The sequence below is a fragment of the Rhipicephalus microplus genome, unplaced genomic scaffold (genome assembly GCF_043290135.1).
Source record: "Rhipicephalus microplus isolate Deutch F79 unplaced genomic scaffold, USDA_Rmic scaffold_83, whole genome shotgun sequence".
NCBI lineage: Eukaryota > Metazoa > Arthropoda > Arachnida > Ixodida > Ixodidae > Rhipicephalus > Rhipicephalus microplus.
In genome coordinates this window covers 1,029,848-1,047,951 of record NW_027464655.1, presented here as the reverse complement: position 1 = coordinate 1,047,951, position 18,104 = coordinate 1,029,848, and the positions used below count along the sequence as shown (strand labels likewise).

Below are 18,104 nucleotides of genomic sequence, written 5' to 3'. Positions count from 1 at the left end.
CGATGACCAAGAGTGTATACCCAGCGGTATACACGGCGCTTGCTGTCAAGGCCCTTTTATTTTCACTTACAAGCACTGAAGGCTGAATGAACAAATTATAGGTCATGGGGAAAGAGAGCGTGGGCACGTTTATACGTCTGCACGTGGGTGCATTCTCTTTTGTTGACCGTCTCACTCGCCAATCAAGGTCGACGCGGCTATGCGCCCACTGGCAAAGAAGGGAGCCGCAGTCGCCACATTACCACGTCCGCTTGATTTCACGAGTTTGCACTCTCGCCTCGTGCATTCACCCCAACTTGCCGCCACCATGGCGCAGTGTATTCGACGCACGTAAAGCACGTCGCGCTTCTTCAGTGTTTCCTGATTGCTCGGAGAGTCGTGGGGTCACCGTTCAGCAAAACGTATAGTGAGTGAGTGGTCGCTTGTATACACGCTCTTTTGCGAGGCTTCGAAATTTTGCGCTGTCGTCGCGTCGAAACAAATGTGTTATGTTTCGCGTTTAGGGCGAGCCACGTTTTGTCTAGCTTTGCGGGATAACATGCGCCACTTAGTCATTCTGGTGGTTCCTTTTCTTTCGCGAGATAAATGCTTCCTTATGGCATCCCCTCGAAACGGTAGGGGCTCCGCCGACAGTCGCGACCGGAAAAGCAATATCGAGTCGGCCGCCACACAACTACTCGAGAACGGAGGTTTTTATCGCAAGTGGCACGAATTCATCCCTTACGTTTCAGCATACCATGTAACCACCACCATGTTCATGCATAAGACAAAGGGATTTGTTTGTTTGTTTGTTTGTTTGTTTGTTTGTTTGTTTGCTTGTTTGTTTGTTTGTTTGTTTGCTTGCTTGCTTGCTTGCTTGCTTGCTTGCTTGCTTGCTTGCTTGCTTGCTTGCTTGTTTGCGTGGAATGTCAACAGCTTGGGGTGGTGAACATAACAAACGCAGTGAGGCTCTTTACAGCGCATGAAGAAGCAGATCGTATTTCCCGCTATAATCCTCGTGCATAACAACCTGGATGCTAAGACACTCAAATAAATGGTTTCAAAGGCTGTGATACTTAGGGAAAATGATCCCACTTACTTGACCTCGTTCACACTGTGCCTATGTATACAATGCTTATGTTAAACACACACACACACAGAGACACACAAACGCGAGCGTGCGCGTAGATAATCTTTCGCTTTCCCAACTTTCAAGAAAACTAAATCCCAGCTCCGTCGCTATAAGCACAATGCAAAGAAACAGAACTCAGTAAATTCGGGAATGTTAATCATATGGTATGCTCACCAGTTAGCCGTGATAACTTCGCAAAATAGAGTCATAAATAAAAAAGTGAGAACTATTTAATCGCGAGTGCCTGTGATGAGGCTCTGTATACAGGCTTGTGTAAACGGCCGTATACTGCAAGGTGGTGCGGAAATGCTACCATATAGCTTCGTGCGTCAGCTAAGCGATCGGCGGCCCCTTGATACAGTAGCGCAAACGCCCTCAGGCCCGACTCGGAGCAAGCGACTGCGCTGACTCAGCCCGTCCGCCACGCTTATAGTATTGATTGTTGTATGGGGCGTGACGTCTGAAAACGAACGCCTGTAGTAATTTACAAGCACGCACACAATGTATTAACCGAACGGCAATATGCTCTCTTGTGGATCTGGAATGCGTTCAACGTCATCTGTGTACGCCTTGCATGCAGCTCTGTTCTTGTGTGCGTTTGTTCTTTCAAAGGAGGTTAGTTTTATCAATAATAATAATAATAATAATAATAATAATAATAATAATAATAATAATAATAATAATAATAATAAATAGCATTAATAATAATAATATTAATCTTAAGAATAAAAGTAGATGACAGCCTGTGAGCTACGCGTCTATGGTTCGGCTATAGGGAGCAACAAGAAATTCATGGCTACGGTGACTTGGAGCATTCCGCCACTTCCGTTACGTCAAGTGTTTTTATGCGATTGCTGTGGTGAATTTCGCCGTACAAATTTACTTTGGTGTCGACATTAAAAAGAAGCAAATTGAACAGTCATGACAAGTTTTAAAACATATATAAATGTTCGGTTAAAGATAATACTTCAATTGAGTTGCAAACACTACCCTTTGAGCATAACGATGATGTTAGCAGAATAACTATAACTTGGAAGGCGGAAGAGTATATGGCGTCACCTGGCGCCGTTCGCACGCATCGTTTTCTCGTTCACTTGCCACACTTCGTTTCTCGATGGACACCACAGCCATTTATGAGGGAAGCAACATCAAGGCGTCTTATATTGGCCGCTGTAAACGCCTGTACAGTGCAAGGGCCGTTGCGAAATACCCACTGCACCTTAATACACCTTATTGCCAAGTACATATGGAGAAGCACCAACAACGCTTCTGTAAGGCAGTGAGAACCACTTACGTGGCTGCCTATTTTGTTGGTGATGTGATTTGTGATGGTGACGATGACGTTGATGATAAATCACTACTTAGGTATTTGCAGTAAGTGCGCAGCTGTAAGCTCATTACACAATTCACGAACGTGACCCTAATTATGCATACCCTCTTAAACTGGCACAATATATAATCTGACTTCATCATCCATCTTGTAATGTAATCGACACACATTGAACTATGTTCTGCAAATTTAACTCGTTTGAGGGACAGTGAATCTACCTATCTGTCTATCTATCTATCTATCTATCTATCTATCTGTCTGTCTATCTATCTATATTTATATATATATATATATACACACACACACACACACACACACACACATATATATATATATATATATATATATATATATATATATATATATATATATATATATATATATATATATATATCTGGAACTTCGTTAAATTTTGTATTCAGTCTCCGTTTCATTTCATTCGTGCAGACGAGCGGCAAATATGACACTGCTGGCGGTCATCGCTTCATGGGACTGGCGATTGTTGACAACTACGGTGGTCTTTCTGGTCACTTATTACGTGGTGCGCTTCTACCACAAGGTTTCCCAATACCCGAAAGGACCATTCCCGCTGCCTATCGTCGGAAACCTCTTGAGTAAGCGAATCGAATTACAGGAGATGCAAGGAGTACCGATACTGTGCAGATGATGCTTGCATAAAGGAAATAACCAAGGATGCGTGTCGTTTTCGTCATGCTTAGAGCAGCGCTGTCATGACAGCCGTTTGTCCGACTCGCGATGTAGACAAGAAACGTTTATGATAATTTCAGGCACCGCATTTAATCCTAATTTTCTAAGTTCATAGTTAACCCAACTTAAGCCTACTTCAGCAATGAAAATTCGAATTAGCTAAGCATAATTAGAAAATAGTTCACACTAATTAGCTCCGGTATATAAAGTCGAGTTGAGATTGTGGTGTGCCCAGATATGTATGATGTGCCGAGTTAGGCATAATTAAGACTAATTAGAACTTAGTGACATTAGTGTCCATTAGACTAATTAGTTCATTCTGCTTGCGTTTGATTTGGAATGTAAGCTTAGTGACAACAATCACCAAATTTACAAATCAAGTTTATTAGACCATATTTAAACGTAATCATTCTGTAATCAAGTACACGTTGACTTGAAATGTAAGCTAATCAATACAGCCTCAAATATGCGCATTTTGTAGTTAAGCTAATTAGTTTAATTAGGCAGTTGGTGTCGTGATTTCACAGCGATACACAATCAAACCTGATCGATACCCAGCCAATCTCAGTACTCACGATTTACCAAGTGATCGCGCGAACACTTCGTGCGTCGGCGCGTGAAGTGCTTGTGATCAAGCCTAGACCAGTCGGGTGCCGGCCAACTCTGCTCTGCCTCAGCGTCGCGCGACTCAGTGCCACCTGAGCAAACTTCTCGTGTATGGGAAGAGCACCAATGTAGTATTGTTGTACCCGCTATTGTGAGTGTTTCGCTGTTGTGCGTATCGTCCCTCAAAATATTGTATTTCCTGAACTTTGTATCTACTTGGTTACCTGTGATGATGTATGCCCGCTTCCTGTATGGGTCTGAAGAAGGTCTGAAGAAGGCCTACAGTATTGTTAAACAAATAAGAAATAAATAAATAAGCTTTCTCCACCTGTGCGAGAAAACAGACAGGCAGACACAGAACTTTATGGGGTCCTGAGAAACGCTACTCTTTTAGAGCAACGTCGCGGGCCACTCCCTCGTAGGGACGGGGAGGCCTAGCCTCACTGCTTCAATGGTATTTTTCGTAGCGATTTTCCCGCGTTGCCTTGTTTCTTTCTATGCAGCAAGTGTCACTAAAAAAGTTTTACTTTTTTCTACTCATCAAATGAAGAAAATGGCTAAGTTACGGCATTTTACAGTCAAATTTTCTCACTCCACGTGGAAAAACCCAAGCGCATTCGCACAAAGCTCCCGCCGAGTACAAATTCGCGCTCGTGCATGCGAGATGCTATCTCGCATCGTTGCAACTATACAAACAGCAGCGCAGTGGACGGGAGACAAGGAAAGAAATGTCAGCATGTCGCTAATATTTTCGCTCTCAGGACTGTGCTAAGCTGTTGCTGACATAGCTGGCAGATTCTATATACCACTGTCACTCCTTGTTCGCTTATTACGCATTTGTGCATTCTTTTTCTCCTATAAGATAGCTCGTTTGTTAGAGTAATGGTCGACAATCGTTTCTTATCATGGACGTTCTTGCAACTTGCAGGCTTTCGTATATATAGAACTGACGTGGGCAAAAAGAATTTACACAAGATGAAACATACGCCGTATTGTCGGAAAAGCTGGAACCCTTTATCATAAAGATCATAAAATTGGTGCTAGGGCAAACAGTAGAAGTCAACTAATGCCTGCCGGGTTGTCATGAGTCAAAGCAAACAAACGCAATGTACAGCTTGCGCGGACAGCAATGCTTCCATGGTAAGCGAGCCTTTCTCCCTGCATTCTCACCAGAAAAACTGTATACATATCTCGCGCCACGACTAGATGACAATGATAAATTCACCGGAACACGCATATCGTCCTGCCTCGTGACTTGAAACAGCTCCGTCGCGCGTGTGTGTTAGCGCGTCTGCGTGTCAGGTCGGGGAGGCAGAAAAAGACAGGAAGAGTGAGCGTGACTGTGCAAATGTCATAAGTGAACTATAGTCGGTGACAAGCTAGGAATAAAAATGTTAAGCGTGCCACTATAAATTTTGGTAGGCGCGTCAAACCAGACCAGCCCATTGCTACATGATGGCTAGGACGAACCAATAAAGAAAAAAAATAAACTCTTATTTACACGTACACAGTATCATCCTCGCCGGTCATCATTCTATGCAGTTGAAGTTTGAGTGATAGTGCCACGTTTGACGTGCACCAAAGACACAGCAGCTCGGGGTGTTCGCGACGCCTTGAAGCGTACCATCGTTTCTGCGGCGTGAAGCAGCAACATGGCGGAAGCATGAAAATTAAGGGCGATGCGGCTTCGTAGGTGATGATGATGATCTTTGATGTTTTGTGGCGCAAGGGCCATTTCGTGGCCAAAGAGCGCCGGGATGCGGCCTCGTAGATGGAGCGCATATTTATTACTCCTCTTCTTTTCTGTCTCTTTTCGTTCTATTATTCCCCTTTTCCCCCACCCCAAGTGTAGGGTAGCCAACCGAGCCAAGCTTGGTTAACCTCCCTGCCTTTCCTCTCTATTTATCTCTCTCTCTCTCTCTCTCTATTCATGTGCTGTTACTGACTATAGCAGTGATATAGTACCGTTTCAATTGCTCCGAATCACTTCGAAGGAGAAGAACTGATCTGTGCTGCTCCGAGCAGCAATTTTTGTTAGTAATTGCTCCAGCCCTGCTCTGAAATGAAAGCGCCGAGGTCGATGCGCGCTCGAGCCGCCTCCGGGTCCGATTGCCGGCGCCTCAGAGCCGCTTCGGATTGGTGGGTGATGAAATTATGAAACCCGATGCTGGGACAACCCCTTCGTTACTCACCGGGTACTTTAACATGGACATCATGAATGACGTCTGGCTAGTCCAACACATGGTGTCCCGTTACGCTCTCCGGTGCATTTCGTATGTATAGAATTACAACCATACTAACACTATCAGAGGAACATGCCTTAGCATTGCAGTCTCAAACTTCAAGCAACAACGGTAGCATCAAGGGCCAATAACAGTATACTTTACGGACCAAGGAGAAACGTTCACCAAAGCATCAAGCTATATATGAAGACTGCTCGGTCCATCAATGATGATAAAAAGAATATATATTATAATGTAAATGCAAGGTAAACAGCGGTAGCGGCGTCGGTACCGAAGCAGCAAGAGCAGGCTGAGTATACGGGCAGCGTCGCAGCAGCAACCAGGCAGTCTTAGCTCGTGCCTCGCGCCAACGTGTCGATGTCGCTGCAGTAGTGGGCATTCCTCTTCACTACAAGATATATATATATATATATATATATATATATATATATATGTATATATTATTTCACAGCCCACTTTAATTGCTTGCTTCTTGAAAATTACATTGATTTCCGTCTGAGAACGATATTTCGTGATAGACAATAATATTTGCGAGATGCTTGAACGATGCTTTGAACTTCAATTGGTGTATCGCAAATTTTGTACATGCTTTTAAAGCAACAATAGCTGCTCTAAACTTACATTTTTCCCGCTTTGAAAACAAGTAAAAAATCACTTCCATCACTGCCTTTTTGTTCCCTCTTTTTTAATTCTCCGGCATTGCCATAACATTTACAGTCACATTGAAATGTCGCCTTTGTGTCTTTCATCATTAACTACCCTCTTTTTCCTTTTTCAAGTGCAAGTTCTTCACCTGCAGAACTTCTCTAGTTAACATCCAAGTCCATTCTTAACATTTTTCTGTCTCTCCTTATGCTCACCACAACTGTTGAATACGACTCCAATGCCTGAGGTACTACGTTTGATTCTCTGTGTGCCGTCGGACAACTTGTCGTTTTTCAATCGTACTTTGACAAGGCGCTCGAAGTTGTGGGTTTCCGAGCCATAACTGAAGAAGCTGGCCTCTCCTTTTCGTTCTTATCTCTCATTTCCCTATGTGTAAAAACGCTGCACGGCTGGGGCTTGCTTACGGGTTGCAGAAGTAAGCCTCTTTCCTGTTCGCCAAGCCACTATACACAAGACGTTAAGCGTTACCATGTCAATGAAAACGCTGTGCAAGATGAAAAAATTCAAAGCAGAATAGACTTGGTGCGTGAAAAACCTATAACACTATCTCGAACCGCTAAATATGTGCTTGCCAAAGATAGCTTAGGCTTCATATTAAGGATGCAAGTGCAAATCATGATGTCGATGCAATTACCAGTGAAAGCATGAACGAAAGAGCGAGTTTTAGTTGACCTAGTAACTTATTATTCCTTCAATTGCCCGTGACAGTGCAGTCGCTTTCAGTATGAATAGCAAAACTTTGGTCGTATGCTTGTCGTTTGCAACTGCATGCTCATTGCAGCGTACTACAGATCATTAGGACCACGTGCCGAGGAACGTTTCTGCGGAGAGAGAAACTTATAACGCTGTAACATCATTAGGGCTGCGACTGTCTGGTCCAGCCAGAGGTACTGGCAGACTACTCAAGCGGGCCATCTTTGCAGCGCTGGCCAAGGAGAAAGAACTCCACAAGAAAGCCACCGAGTGGTCAAAGTACTACGGAGACCCGTTCACTCTGTGGATGGGTTCCCGACCGATGATCGTGCTCAACAGCTACGAAGTCATCAAGGAAGGACTCGTCGAGAAACGTCACGATTTCGCCGGCCGTTTTGCAACGAAACTCGGTGAGCGAACTATGGAGAAGTGTATTGCCGCTGCTACTGCAATGCGTGGTCGTCCTTTGAGTGTACATGCACTACGCGTAGCCAACAGTGTCGTAAAACTTCCGTAACTTAAATCTACACAGTTTATGCTTGTGCTTGTGTCTGGTTTTAGTGTCGCTTATCATTTTTTTTTGTTGTTGCGGTGCTTTCCATAAACTGGTTTCAGCTAACGCCGGCTAATGTTTAATGCTTTCTTTTTTCTATATTACCAGGTCCTTCCTCAGCTGGTCGCATCAATATTTCGCCTTTTTTTACCAGTAAAACGTGTCATTGGAAGGCTGATTCGCTGTGGTGTTCTGTGATCAGAGTACAGGCATAGTCACCAACGGCAATGGTCATCACATTAAGGCGCCGTACAAGAACATTCGTATAGACGAGTATACTTATGTTAGGCGCTAAGTGGATGACCATGTATATTATCATTTAATTTGTGTTCCCGCCAGGACCGTCATGCATCTAGGATAAGTTTCTACAATATTGTTTGTCCAACAGCGCCTTCCTTGTTTTCTTGCTTAAGTTCAGGGTCAGATTGACTTCTGGTTGAAGCTCTCGAGAAAAATATTTTCTCATTTCTCCACTGCTCACAAATTGAAGGCAAAAAAGTGCAAGGTTGCTAAGACAATGTAAGCGCAGTTTACCTTGCTGACTACTTCTATCCTCCTTGCACCGTTAGCTTATGTAATATCAAATCAATATATAAAAGCGATATTATTTTGATTTTCCTAATGTTGAAATTGCGAGCCCCTGTCAGAAGCGAACTGGCAAGTGCAGCTACTATAAAATACACGTCCGCAATGTTGGCATGTTGTAGAAATAAACTGCCTGTTTATGCATTCTTTGCAATGCGAAAATATGTCACACGCATTCCTTTCTTTGCTGTCATCCACGCATCTACGAACGCTGCACCTAAAACTATACAAATTATAAGTACGCATTAGCTTTCTGCGTCCTTAACACCAGATGATGCCCGTCGAGCTCTGTCTAGAACTTCTAAGTACGTTTCTAAAATCAAAGCATAAACTAAAAAAACAGGTTTCACATATTTCATTGTGACAAAATTGTTGTCTATGAAGGCGCACATTGAAAAATACAACAAATAACAAAGATACCAAGACATTTTTAACCATTCTCAGCTGTTCGCATGTGACCGCCATACGATACTCGTATAAGAAGCACAAAAAGTTGCGCACAAAAGCAAACAACGAAGAGAGCTAAGAGCACATGCTTTACTGGAGTGACTACGCTGTACTGGAACGAAAAAAAAAATTGAAGAAAAAACAACTATTTGCGTAAAGCTTCGTGATTTTCTTCACGCCTAGAGGACAACTCAGTGCTCTTCCATAGTTGAGTACGAAGTACTCGAAATCATTAAACATTTGTTCCAAACACACTTGTGATAATTGTGCATATTTTTGTGAATGGTACAAGACTACGCGTCCTTCTCACCTTCTCATGCAGGTGACATTCAGATACGTGATGACCACGACATCGTATTTGAAGACTACAACGCCACATGGAAAGCTCTTCGCAAGGTAGCTGTCACTGCTGTCAGGTAAGCGACATGTTAAGGAACATATTAGACTCAGTTATCTCTGCTAGCTACAATAACTAGCAATTTAACAACACTGGTCAATGAAAGCAGCACTCGTAACCAAATCTTTTGGGTCGCGGAAAAGAAGTGTAGTGACACTTGGAGACCTAGTGTCGGCCAACTGAAATCAAACTTTTTTAGGGCGACCTAGTGTCGGCAAACTGAAATCAAACTTTTATTGAGCGAGCTAGTGTCGGCAAACTGAAATCAAACTTTTCTTGAACATTATGACAATGCATTATGCTTTGTCAAAAATTAAAAAAAGAGCAATGACGAGTGTCAAACGAATTCGCTCGTCCCACCAAGCTAAGTTAGTATTCAATTGAGTGGTTGGAATTTAGAACTACAAGCTTACAACGCATATCAGAAAAACTTGCTTTCCTTTAATTGTGTCTGTCTGAATTCAGAAAGTACGCAGTGAGCGAGTCCTTGGAGAACCTGTGTACAGAAATTGTGGATGCCTACGTGGACTCCCTGGACGACGAACCTCTGACAGTCGACGCCAGGGTTCCTATCATGTCCATTATCATCAACGTGCTCTCTGTATCGGCCTTCAGCGCTAAGTGAGTCGGTTGCAGGCAGCGCCCTGCTTTCCATAATTTTCAGCAGTTAAGAAGACATGACAGCGCATACAATGAAGCTACTAAGGCAGCAACAAATGTAAGAGCCAATAAGGAGTAGCCGGCTCGACTTTTTTGCGCCAAAATATCATTCTCAACTATAGAAAGTACACCTAGTTGATAAGGAGTCATCACAAAAGAAAATGAGGTGTGACAACATAGACACAGAACAAGAGAACGGAACAACAAAAACACATTGGGCGTTTCTGTTTTTTCGTCCTTTTCTCTCGAGTCCATGTTAACACTCCTAACCATTTTTCATGATATTTATTTTCAACCTTTCCATAAACATAAAGAACCCCAAACCAAAGTGACACACCGAGTTTCGACGTCTATCAACAATAACAATTTCTATTTTTCGCTCTTCACACAGACCTTTTCACCCTTCTTTCAAAACGTGCATGATCATGATGAAGTGTATAATTTACTGCTGTATCGCCTTCATCTAAGGTACTGCTACCGTTTGAAAGATTGAAATCACAAAACTTCTCTCTAATAAATGCATTTTCTCATTGATCAGCCGGCTTCAATAATGACAAGTCATGCGTGATTTGTGGGGTTTAACGTCCCAAAACCACGACATGACATGTATAGCGATTGGCTGAAAGTACATTACAAATTTCTTTAGCGCAAGACGTTTTGTGAATACGAGCACTCTGTTTTGAACAACAGGAGCGCATCAGCATTGACTTCTGTTGATTATTATTATTATTATTATTATTATTATTATTATTATTATTATTATTATTATTATTATTATTATTATTATTATTATTATTATTATTATTATTACTATTATTATTATTATTATTATTATTATGCAGGTTTGACGCCAAGAGTCCTGACCTCAATCGCATGATGACCATCAACCGCACTTTCACGGAACTGGCACCCAACGGACTGCCAAGTGACATCGCTCCCTGGCTGGGGATCTTGTACCGCGCTCGGGAAAAACGTTGCGAGGATTTGTTCGCGGAGATTAGATCCATCGTCAGGAGAATGTACGCTGGAGCCATCGAGACATACCAGCCAGGTAAAATGGCACGACCCGCCTGCTGTTCACAAATACCTGACAAGCAGAAACAGGGGCAGTTGCGTTAACGTATACAGTCACAGGGCGACGCTAAATGTTGCACTTCACTTTCATGACCAGTCTGTGCATTCACTAACCAGTTGCAGTTCTAGTCCTTTTCTTTTAAAGAAAATATTGCACTAGCTGTTCAAGTAGGCATACTGAACGCAGTGAACGATGTATCGAATCACAATACAAATAAGAGCGTTAAAACATTTGCAAGTAGGTGAATACTAAATAGGTTTTGCAGCATGTACAAAATGAAGCGGCATGCTTATCGAATACCTTCAATGCCTGAATTATGAAACCACCGAGCGAAATAAAAACTGTTTTCATTTTCCACACTCTTAAAAAAGAGCGAGTAAAAAGGGTGTCTTTTTGTCCCACAACAATAATCGTCATCTATATTGCGTTCCATCCTTGCGCTATCGCCCCGCGCCCGGTACATTCCGGTCACGATCGACATGCCCATTATCAGGGTTACATTGCATTCTCGATAGGAAAGTGGCCAGTGCCGAGTTTTCAAGAAAGGAAGCGCACGCTAGCCTGATGACGATTATTGTTGTGGGACAAAAAGACACCCTTTTTACTGGATATTTTTTTAGAGTGCAGCTTTAAGTAGGAACCTTTAAATGATTTCGCATTTAAATTAGCTGAAATTCAACAATAATGCATACTTTTACGTATGTCGCGAATTATCCACATGCCACAATAGCGAGGACCTTGCAACAAAAAAACGTACTTCAGAACTGCGCAACATGTTGTGTTCCATCTTTTGAGTGCGCACCCAACAAATAAACAAAATTATTGAAGATAGAACTTACGTCACCAAGGCAAGAAAATAAAAACCGAAGAAGTGAGAGTTGTTGCACGCGCTTCACGCTCTCCTCCATGATCTCCAAAAGAATTGGTTCTAGCTTCAAGCATCTTACACACGACTGCCTTATATTTTTCATGTTGAACACTACACGCACCACGAGTACTTGGCAGCTGGCAATAAAGGTGACACGCATTTGGTGGCTTACGTGCTCGAAATTTTTCGGTATGTCATGAATTCGCGAGATCCAGCAGTAACGCGTTCTACAACTTCGTGCCACTTTTCGGGGGAAAAAATGTTGTAACAAACAATAAACAGGAAATACAAGTATAAATAAATACAAGTAAACGTTCAAATGGTTATGCTAGAGTTGGGAGGAAGAGAGAGAAGTTTTATATGGAAGAAACCAGATATGTTACCCCTCTGTTCTCGGTCTCTAACACGGGGATTAGTTCTGATACATGAGGATGAGGAGATAATTCAGTTCGCAGTTTACACAGGCATACGCACACGAGAAGCGTTCATCGACCAGTTCGTCCCATGCGGTCACCTCAACAAGAACGGCAACGCTTTTACAGCATTTTACATCGCAGGCGCGCGAGACCACCAACCCGAAATCCTTTAGAAGCGCAAGTTTTTCACTTTACTGCTCTAATGCATTAACATCGATGCCTAATTTCAGTAGACAGCATCCGCGCATATTTGCTCTTTTATTGTAATAACTTATGAACTTTTTGCTGTTTTTTTACTTGCGTCCAGTTCTCTTTGCTTCAGTCTTCGTTCATTATCATGTCTCTGCTCTTTTTCTTATCTTTTGAAATTTACGCTTTTTCGAATATTTACTTGTGCCTTATTTACTTATGCCCCCTTTTAAGTACTTATGCCCCCTTTTAAGTACCTTTTTTTATTTTATGGTTCCCGGCCACGAAAGGTGCACAAGTACTTACCTATTGTACTGCTGCAGCTCTACTTCACGCGGTCAGCTTAGACATTACGCACCGTTAATACAAATATCTGTAACCCAATCTAGGCTTTCTATTCTACATGGCTCGACTAAAAACTCAGTCTTATATACAAATGTCATACAATTGTAAATAACATTTCGAAACAATTCAATTAGATTTTTCTTTAAACAACATTGAATAATATTTCAACCAATTGTATATTTCAGGCAAGGTATTGAATTTCACCCATGCCATCCTGTCAGCAAGAGATGAAGCCCTAGAACAAGAGAAAAACGATGCCGAGTTTTTGACAGAAGGCAACATGATTCAGATTCTGATCGACTTATTCGGAGGTGAGAGATCGAATTATTTCGTCAAACAGTGCCACTCGGTTAGAATAGCACTTTTCTCGAACTCTTGAGCTTATCGACACTTGTGTAAATATAAACGCGTTCGGGAAAATGCATCAGCAAGCATACTCGACCGAAACAATGTCGAACAAACTAGAACGCTGACTATAGCACTGCATTTTGTTAACTATTCAAGCACTAGGACACCTGATTAGAGTGTAATGTCAGGCGGAGAAGCATACTTTTGTGTCTTGAACAATGCAGTATAGTTCATACGTATAGATGCAGTCAACTTCCCTTTAAAACTGCCTAACATCATTCATGGTGCGCAATATGGTGGGGCTCTTATTCATCCGCTTCAAAGAACTAATTCTTCGTAACATGTCAATATTGTACATGGGCATGTAAATGTGGTGTGGTTAAACCAACGTCCACGGCGCACAAAAAGTATAAATAGTATTTCCGTCACATACGTTCCACGATGCTTCATGCATGGTGAAAGTACAGACCACAATTCAGTACAGACTAATGGGCTTACGTCATGGCGCAAGTTTCGAATAAGATTTCTCCGCCAAATTTATGTCGGTACCTTCAAGCAAAAAGAGATGATATATTTAGAGTCATTAACTCAAAGAGCAGTCACCACGACTTTGCGTTCTTATTCACACTTTTCAGCTGGTACTGACACATCGATTGGGGAGCTGCAATGGCTTCTTCTCAAGATATCTCGAGAGCCAAGCATTCAAGATAAGATAAGAAAGGAAATCGACGACAATATAGGTAATGTGTGTTCAATAAAGGTAACCACGTATACAGTATGGTGTCACGTGACTCGTAACGTGTTGACACCAGAAGGTAGCCCAACTGAAGAGAACTGTGACAATGCGTCGCAGGGATTACCTACTGACCTCGTAAGTCGGCATGCTGTTCTTGCTAACAGAGTTGCCATTTTCGGCATCGAGTATGCGTGAAAATGCGTAAAGTTTCAACTCTGTACGAACATGATATTTGTTTTCGCTCTCTGAATGTTTTTTTTTTTCTGAGCCTGAACATGGCCGTCTGACATCAACTTCTACATCAGATGGGAATGGTCCATCTCGTGCATCCGGCATAATATCAATCCCGCGAAAAACAGAATTCCAACACAGCGTTGTTGAAATAGAAAAAAAGACAAAAGCCGAGTTGACAACACGCAAAGCTGGTCCACCAGAATTCCTATCCTGCTTGTCACCACGTACATTTACAATATTGAGGGTTGTTCTAACATGTCAGTGCGGGTTCCCACACTGTTCGACTGACGAAGTATGTCGTGAAACCAATTACATATCCATTGATTGTCAGAAGCACGCCTGTATGAATGTATACGTTATTCAGAAAGTCATGGTGCTAGTGCTCAGCGTTCCACACCATGTCGTCTGTACCATGTAGTCGAGTGTTACAGAAATGCCAAAAGTGATCCCCGTGTTAGGCGCATGCGTTTTTCTTCTCCGGGCAATGCACCTATACTTGCGTTTAACCAATCCTAGAAACTACTGAGTTAACACACTCAACTGCGCTGCAATAACTTCTCTTTTCACTCGCAGGTCAGTCTCCACCGACGATGCAGGACATCGAGAGGCTGCCATACACAATGGCCTGCATCATGGAGACACTTCGTTGTTACCCGATCGCACCTTTCGGCTTGCCGCATAAGGCGTCACATGACTCGGTGATCGGTAAGACAAAAAATCACACCATATCCACGGACTCAGTGATGATGAGTGGGGCGAAGCGCCCGTCCATCCGTTCGTACATGCGTCCGTCCATCCAAACGTGGGTCGATCTGCCCGTCCGTGCGTCCGTCTGTGTGTACGTTCGTCCGCCTAGTGAGCACTTTAAGTACCACCATTTCACATATTTTCATTAAATTATATACAAGTACAGCCATCTAGCGGACATTCCAAGAACTATACTCTCCTTTGGCACATACCCGATAGAGGTGGTTACTACAGAGGACCATCGGGTGACACCTTAAGGAGCTTCGCCCCTAAAAAGAAGCGTTGACGAGTAAATTTGATTTTGATTGCATGGAGAAAAAACAAGATCGAATGGACCTCATACATGCAGAAACTTTCATGTCTTAAGCTAGGAATTATTCTCCTCTCTTAGCAACGGAAAGCCTACTGCCGGACAAAGGCATTTTTATTCCCCTTCTTTTCCTCTTCAAATTTCGTAGATAATGATACACCCAAGTATGGGATAACGAGATGTCAAAAAAGGCGAAGCTATTGAGAAAAAGTATTTTCCGACTTACACCGATTGCAAATAATGTCCACCCTGTGACACATCTTGGCATTGCATTTTTTTTCTTATCCTTTTTATCTCTTCATCCCTTTCACCCAGAGCACGTGTCTTGGCGCAAGTGTTTTGTAATGGTCTTGTCTTTCGTTCGTTCCTTTGTCCTCCTCTTGACATTTATTCGTCACATCGACATTGCGTTTATTTTTACTGTTTTCTTGGAGTCTAATTTTTTTATATTATATATGGGTGGCACAGCCCAGTCAGGCAACTTTCACCTTTAGCCGTGTCTTCTTGGACAATTTCAATGTCGTTCAAAATAAAATAATAAAGAAAGAAATGAAAAAAGATATTCAGTAGGTATTTCACATAATCTCCCTAAGTGACAAGACTAAGCTTCGTTCTTTCATAGGGTGGGGGGTGGGCTAGTGTACTCGAGAAGCTCGATGCATACAGGTAGCACTCGAAGGCTGATACGTTAGCTGTTAACTCGTAAAAAGATCATGTTTTCCATGGTTACGGCTGACAAAAAGTAGTATTTTACACTCGCCACCAAGGCTACAAGAGACGCTGGTTGAAATTTTCAAGGTTACACTTGCAGATGTTTCAAGAAAGTTGGTGTTGTAATGACGGATACGATTATGAAAGGCGCTGTAGTAGAGGTTTCTGGCCATTTTGACCATCTGGTGTTCTTCAGCATGCACCTAAATCTAAGTAGATGAGTCTATAGCATTAAACCTCAATTTAAATACGACCACCGCGGCAGGGATTGATTAAAAACTCCCAAGCATTTCCCCGAGGGTGAACATGGTTAAGTGCGAATGCACTTAACCAGCGTCGCGTCCGTGGCTTATTCAGCGTCGCGTCCGTGGATATCAGCGTCGCGTCCGTGGCTTATTCGGTAGAGCGTCGCGCTGCGGCCCGCCAAGTCCTCTTTCTTTTAAAGATAGAGAGAAGACTGCGGACGCCGCCGACGGCGGTGGATGGTTTGGGGTCGCTTATAAAGTGTATTCACACTTAAAAAACGGGATAAAAAAGAAAGAAGAAAGGGGTACTAGTCATGCATGTGAACCAGAACACATTCGTGAAATCTACGAGCACTGGTCGCAGAAAACGGCCCACTTTAAGCATGCCGTAACATCATTCTTGTTGTCTGTGCCATCTACGTACATGGTCTAGAAATGCTGGCTTCTGGCGTCGAGCCAGTTTAGTGAAACGCCCGCTATTTCGCTTGCACTACAAGACGCATTTCCTTTCTTTCCAGCCGGTATTCCGATTCCCAAAGACACTCGATTGATGTACAACGCATACAGCGTCAACCATGATCCCAAGCTCTGGGTGGACCACGACGTGTTCAGGCCGGAGCGGTTCTTGAATCCAGTCACGGGAACGCTTTTGTCCAAGGACCGCCTGCCGCCGCTCCTCAGCTTCGGCCTCGGACCTCGGTCGTGTCTCGGGGAGAAGCTGGCAAAGGCTGACATGTTCTACGTAATCGTGCGGCTCGTGCAGCGGCTCAGTATCTCAGCGCCCGAAGGCGAGACCGGCCGAGAAGTCGTGCCCATGGGAAACAGTTTCTTCCTCTTCGCGGGTCGCCAGAACGTCGTTCTCACAAAGAATTGTTGAAGGCTATATATATCCTGTCAAAGGGTGGTGTAACACGTTGAACTCAGTGGTGATCTGCAGTCGTATTCCTGTGTTCTGATAAGAAGTGCCACGAAAAAAAATTAGCCCCATATCTGCATGTTTCACTGCAAAGTACGCCAAGAGGCAGGCTAGAATAGGAGAGGCAGGCGAGGATAACACTGAAGTACTCCCGCCTACAGAGAGGCGGGTGAAGGCGACATCGAGGCACTCTACTAACTCTACACTGCGTTGCGTACGTGGATGGATGCTATGAGCATAGACGTACGCAGGGTTCCCTTTTCGGGCTGGAAGAGGAGCAAATGTTTATCTCAGTGCCCAACCCTCCCTACTATGTCAATATACCGGGCTAATTTTGCGCCCCCCCTCCCCACTTCGGAATCGCAGCGCCCCCTCCCTATTATGTCAATGTATAAGGCTGACTTTGTGCCCCCCTCTCAGGTGATTGGGGGGCAGCCCTGCCTCCCCTGTGCGCAGGCCTATAGCTATGAGCGCCCCCTTTATAACGAGGTGGTGACATGTGAACCACCAGGCTCGAAGGAAAGAAAATAAAAACTTTCTTTTTATGTTGTTCTAATGCCTTATGTACTTGGAATAAATCGATCATATCATAACAAAAAATATAAATTCACGGTCTATCTCTCTGCCTCTGCAGGTAGAATGAACTCATTTTCCCACTAGTTCTGTCCTTTATTTCTACATTTCTGCCACCAATACTCCAACCAAATCTTACTTGCTTCTATCGCGGACGTGTTCAGGTTTTTGTGATAGTCCCTAAAGCCCGATGCCTGATGTAGACTCGTACCCGCACGTATACCTGGGTGGATATCGCCTTATTCAATCAGAACATGTGTCATCGTTTCCTTGGCTTCCCCGCCGCATGCACATTGTTTTTCTTTATTGAATCTCGCTTTATAACTAGGCGTTCAAAAGCAACCCGAACTCGCTCCGAACAGTGAAGCGCTTCCCCTTAAATTATCCCAAAA

General features: G+C 43.2%; 1 protein-coding gene across 3 annotated transcripts; it reads left to right on the top strand.

Annotated features, from left to right (window-relative positions):
* The first annotated feature begins 194 nt into the window (after positions 1 to 194).
* On the top strand, positions 195 to 17,684 carry LOC142790220 (cytochrome P450 1A4-like). 3 transcript variants are annotated; one of them, XM_075885199.1, is made up of 10 exons: positions 195 to 406; positions 2,889 to 3,055; positions 7,588 to 7,767; positions 9,265 to 9,358; positions 9,805 to 9,960; positions 10,842 to 11,050; positions 13,078 to 13,203; positions 13,876 to 13,980; positions 14,784 to 14,915; positions 16,742 to 17,684. In XM_075885199.1, exons 2-10 carry the CDS (start codon positions 2,902 to 2,904, stop codon positions 17,098 to 17,100), a joined length of 1,515 nt encoding a protein of 504 aa, XP_075741314.1. In that variant the 5' UTR covers positions 195 to 406; positions 2,889 to 2,901; the 3' UTR covers positions 17,101 to 17,684. The 3 variants fall into 3 exon arrangements, with proteins under 3 accessions (XP_075741314.1, XP_075741313.1, XP_075741315.1); XM_075885198.1 differs by having other exon boundaries at positions 196 to 410; XM_075885200.1 differs by lacking the exon at positions 2,889 to 3,055 and having other exon boundaries at positions 197 to 410.
* The last annotated feature ends 420 nt before the right edge of the window (positions 17,685 to 18,104 follow it).

What these genes read in the sequence shown, in the direction of transcription:
- LOC142790220 (XM_075885199.1), top strand. Translation starts at nt 2,902, where the DNA reads ATGACACTGCTGGCGGTCATCGCTTCATGGGACTGGCGATTGTTGACA. An exon ending in CCGTTTTGCAACGAAACTCG is followed by an intron (nt 7,768 to 9,264) that starts GTGAGCGAACTA and finishes CTTCTCATGCAG; the next exon opens with GTGACATTCAGATACGTGAT. An exon ending in CATCGAGACATACCAGCCAG is followed by an intron (nt 11,051 to 13,077) that starts GTAAAATGGCAC and finishes TGTATATTTCAG; the next exon opens with GCAAGGTATTGAATTTCACC.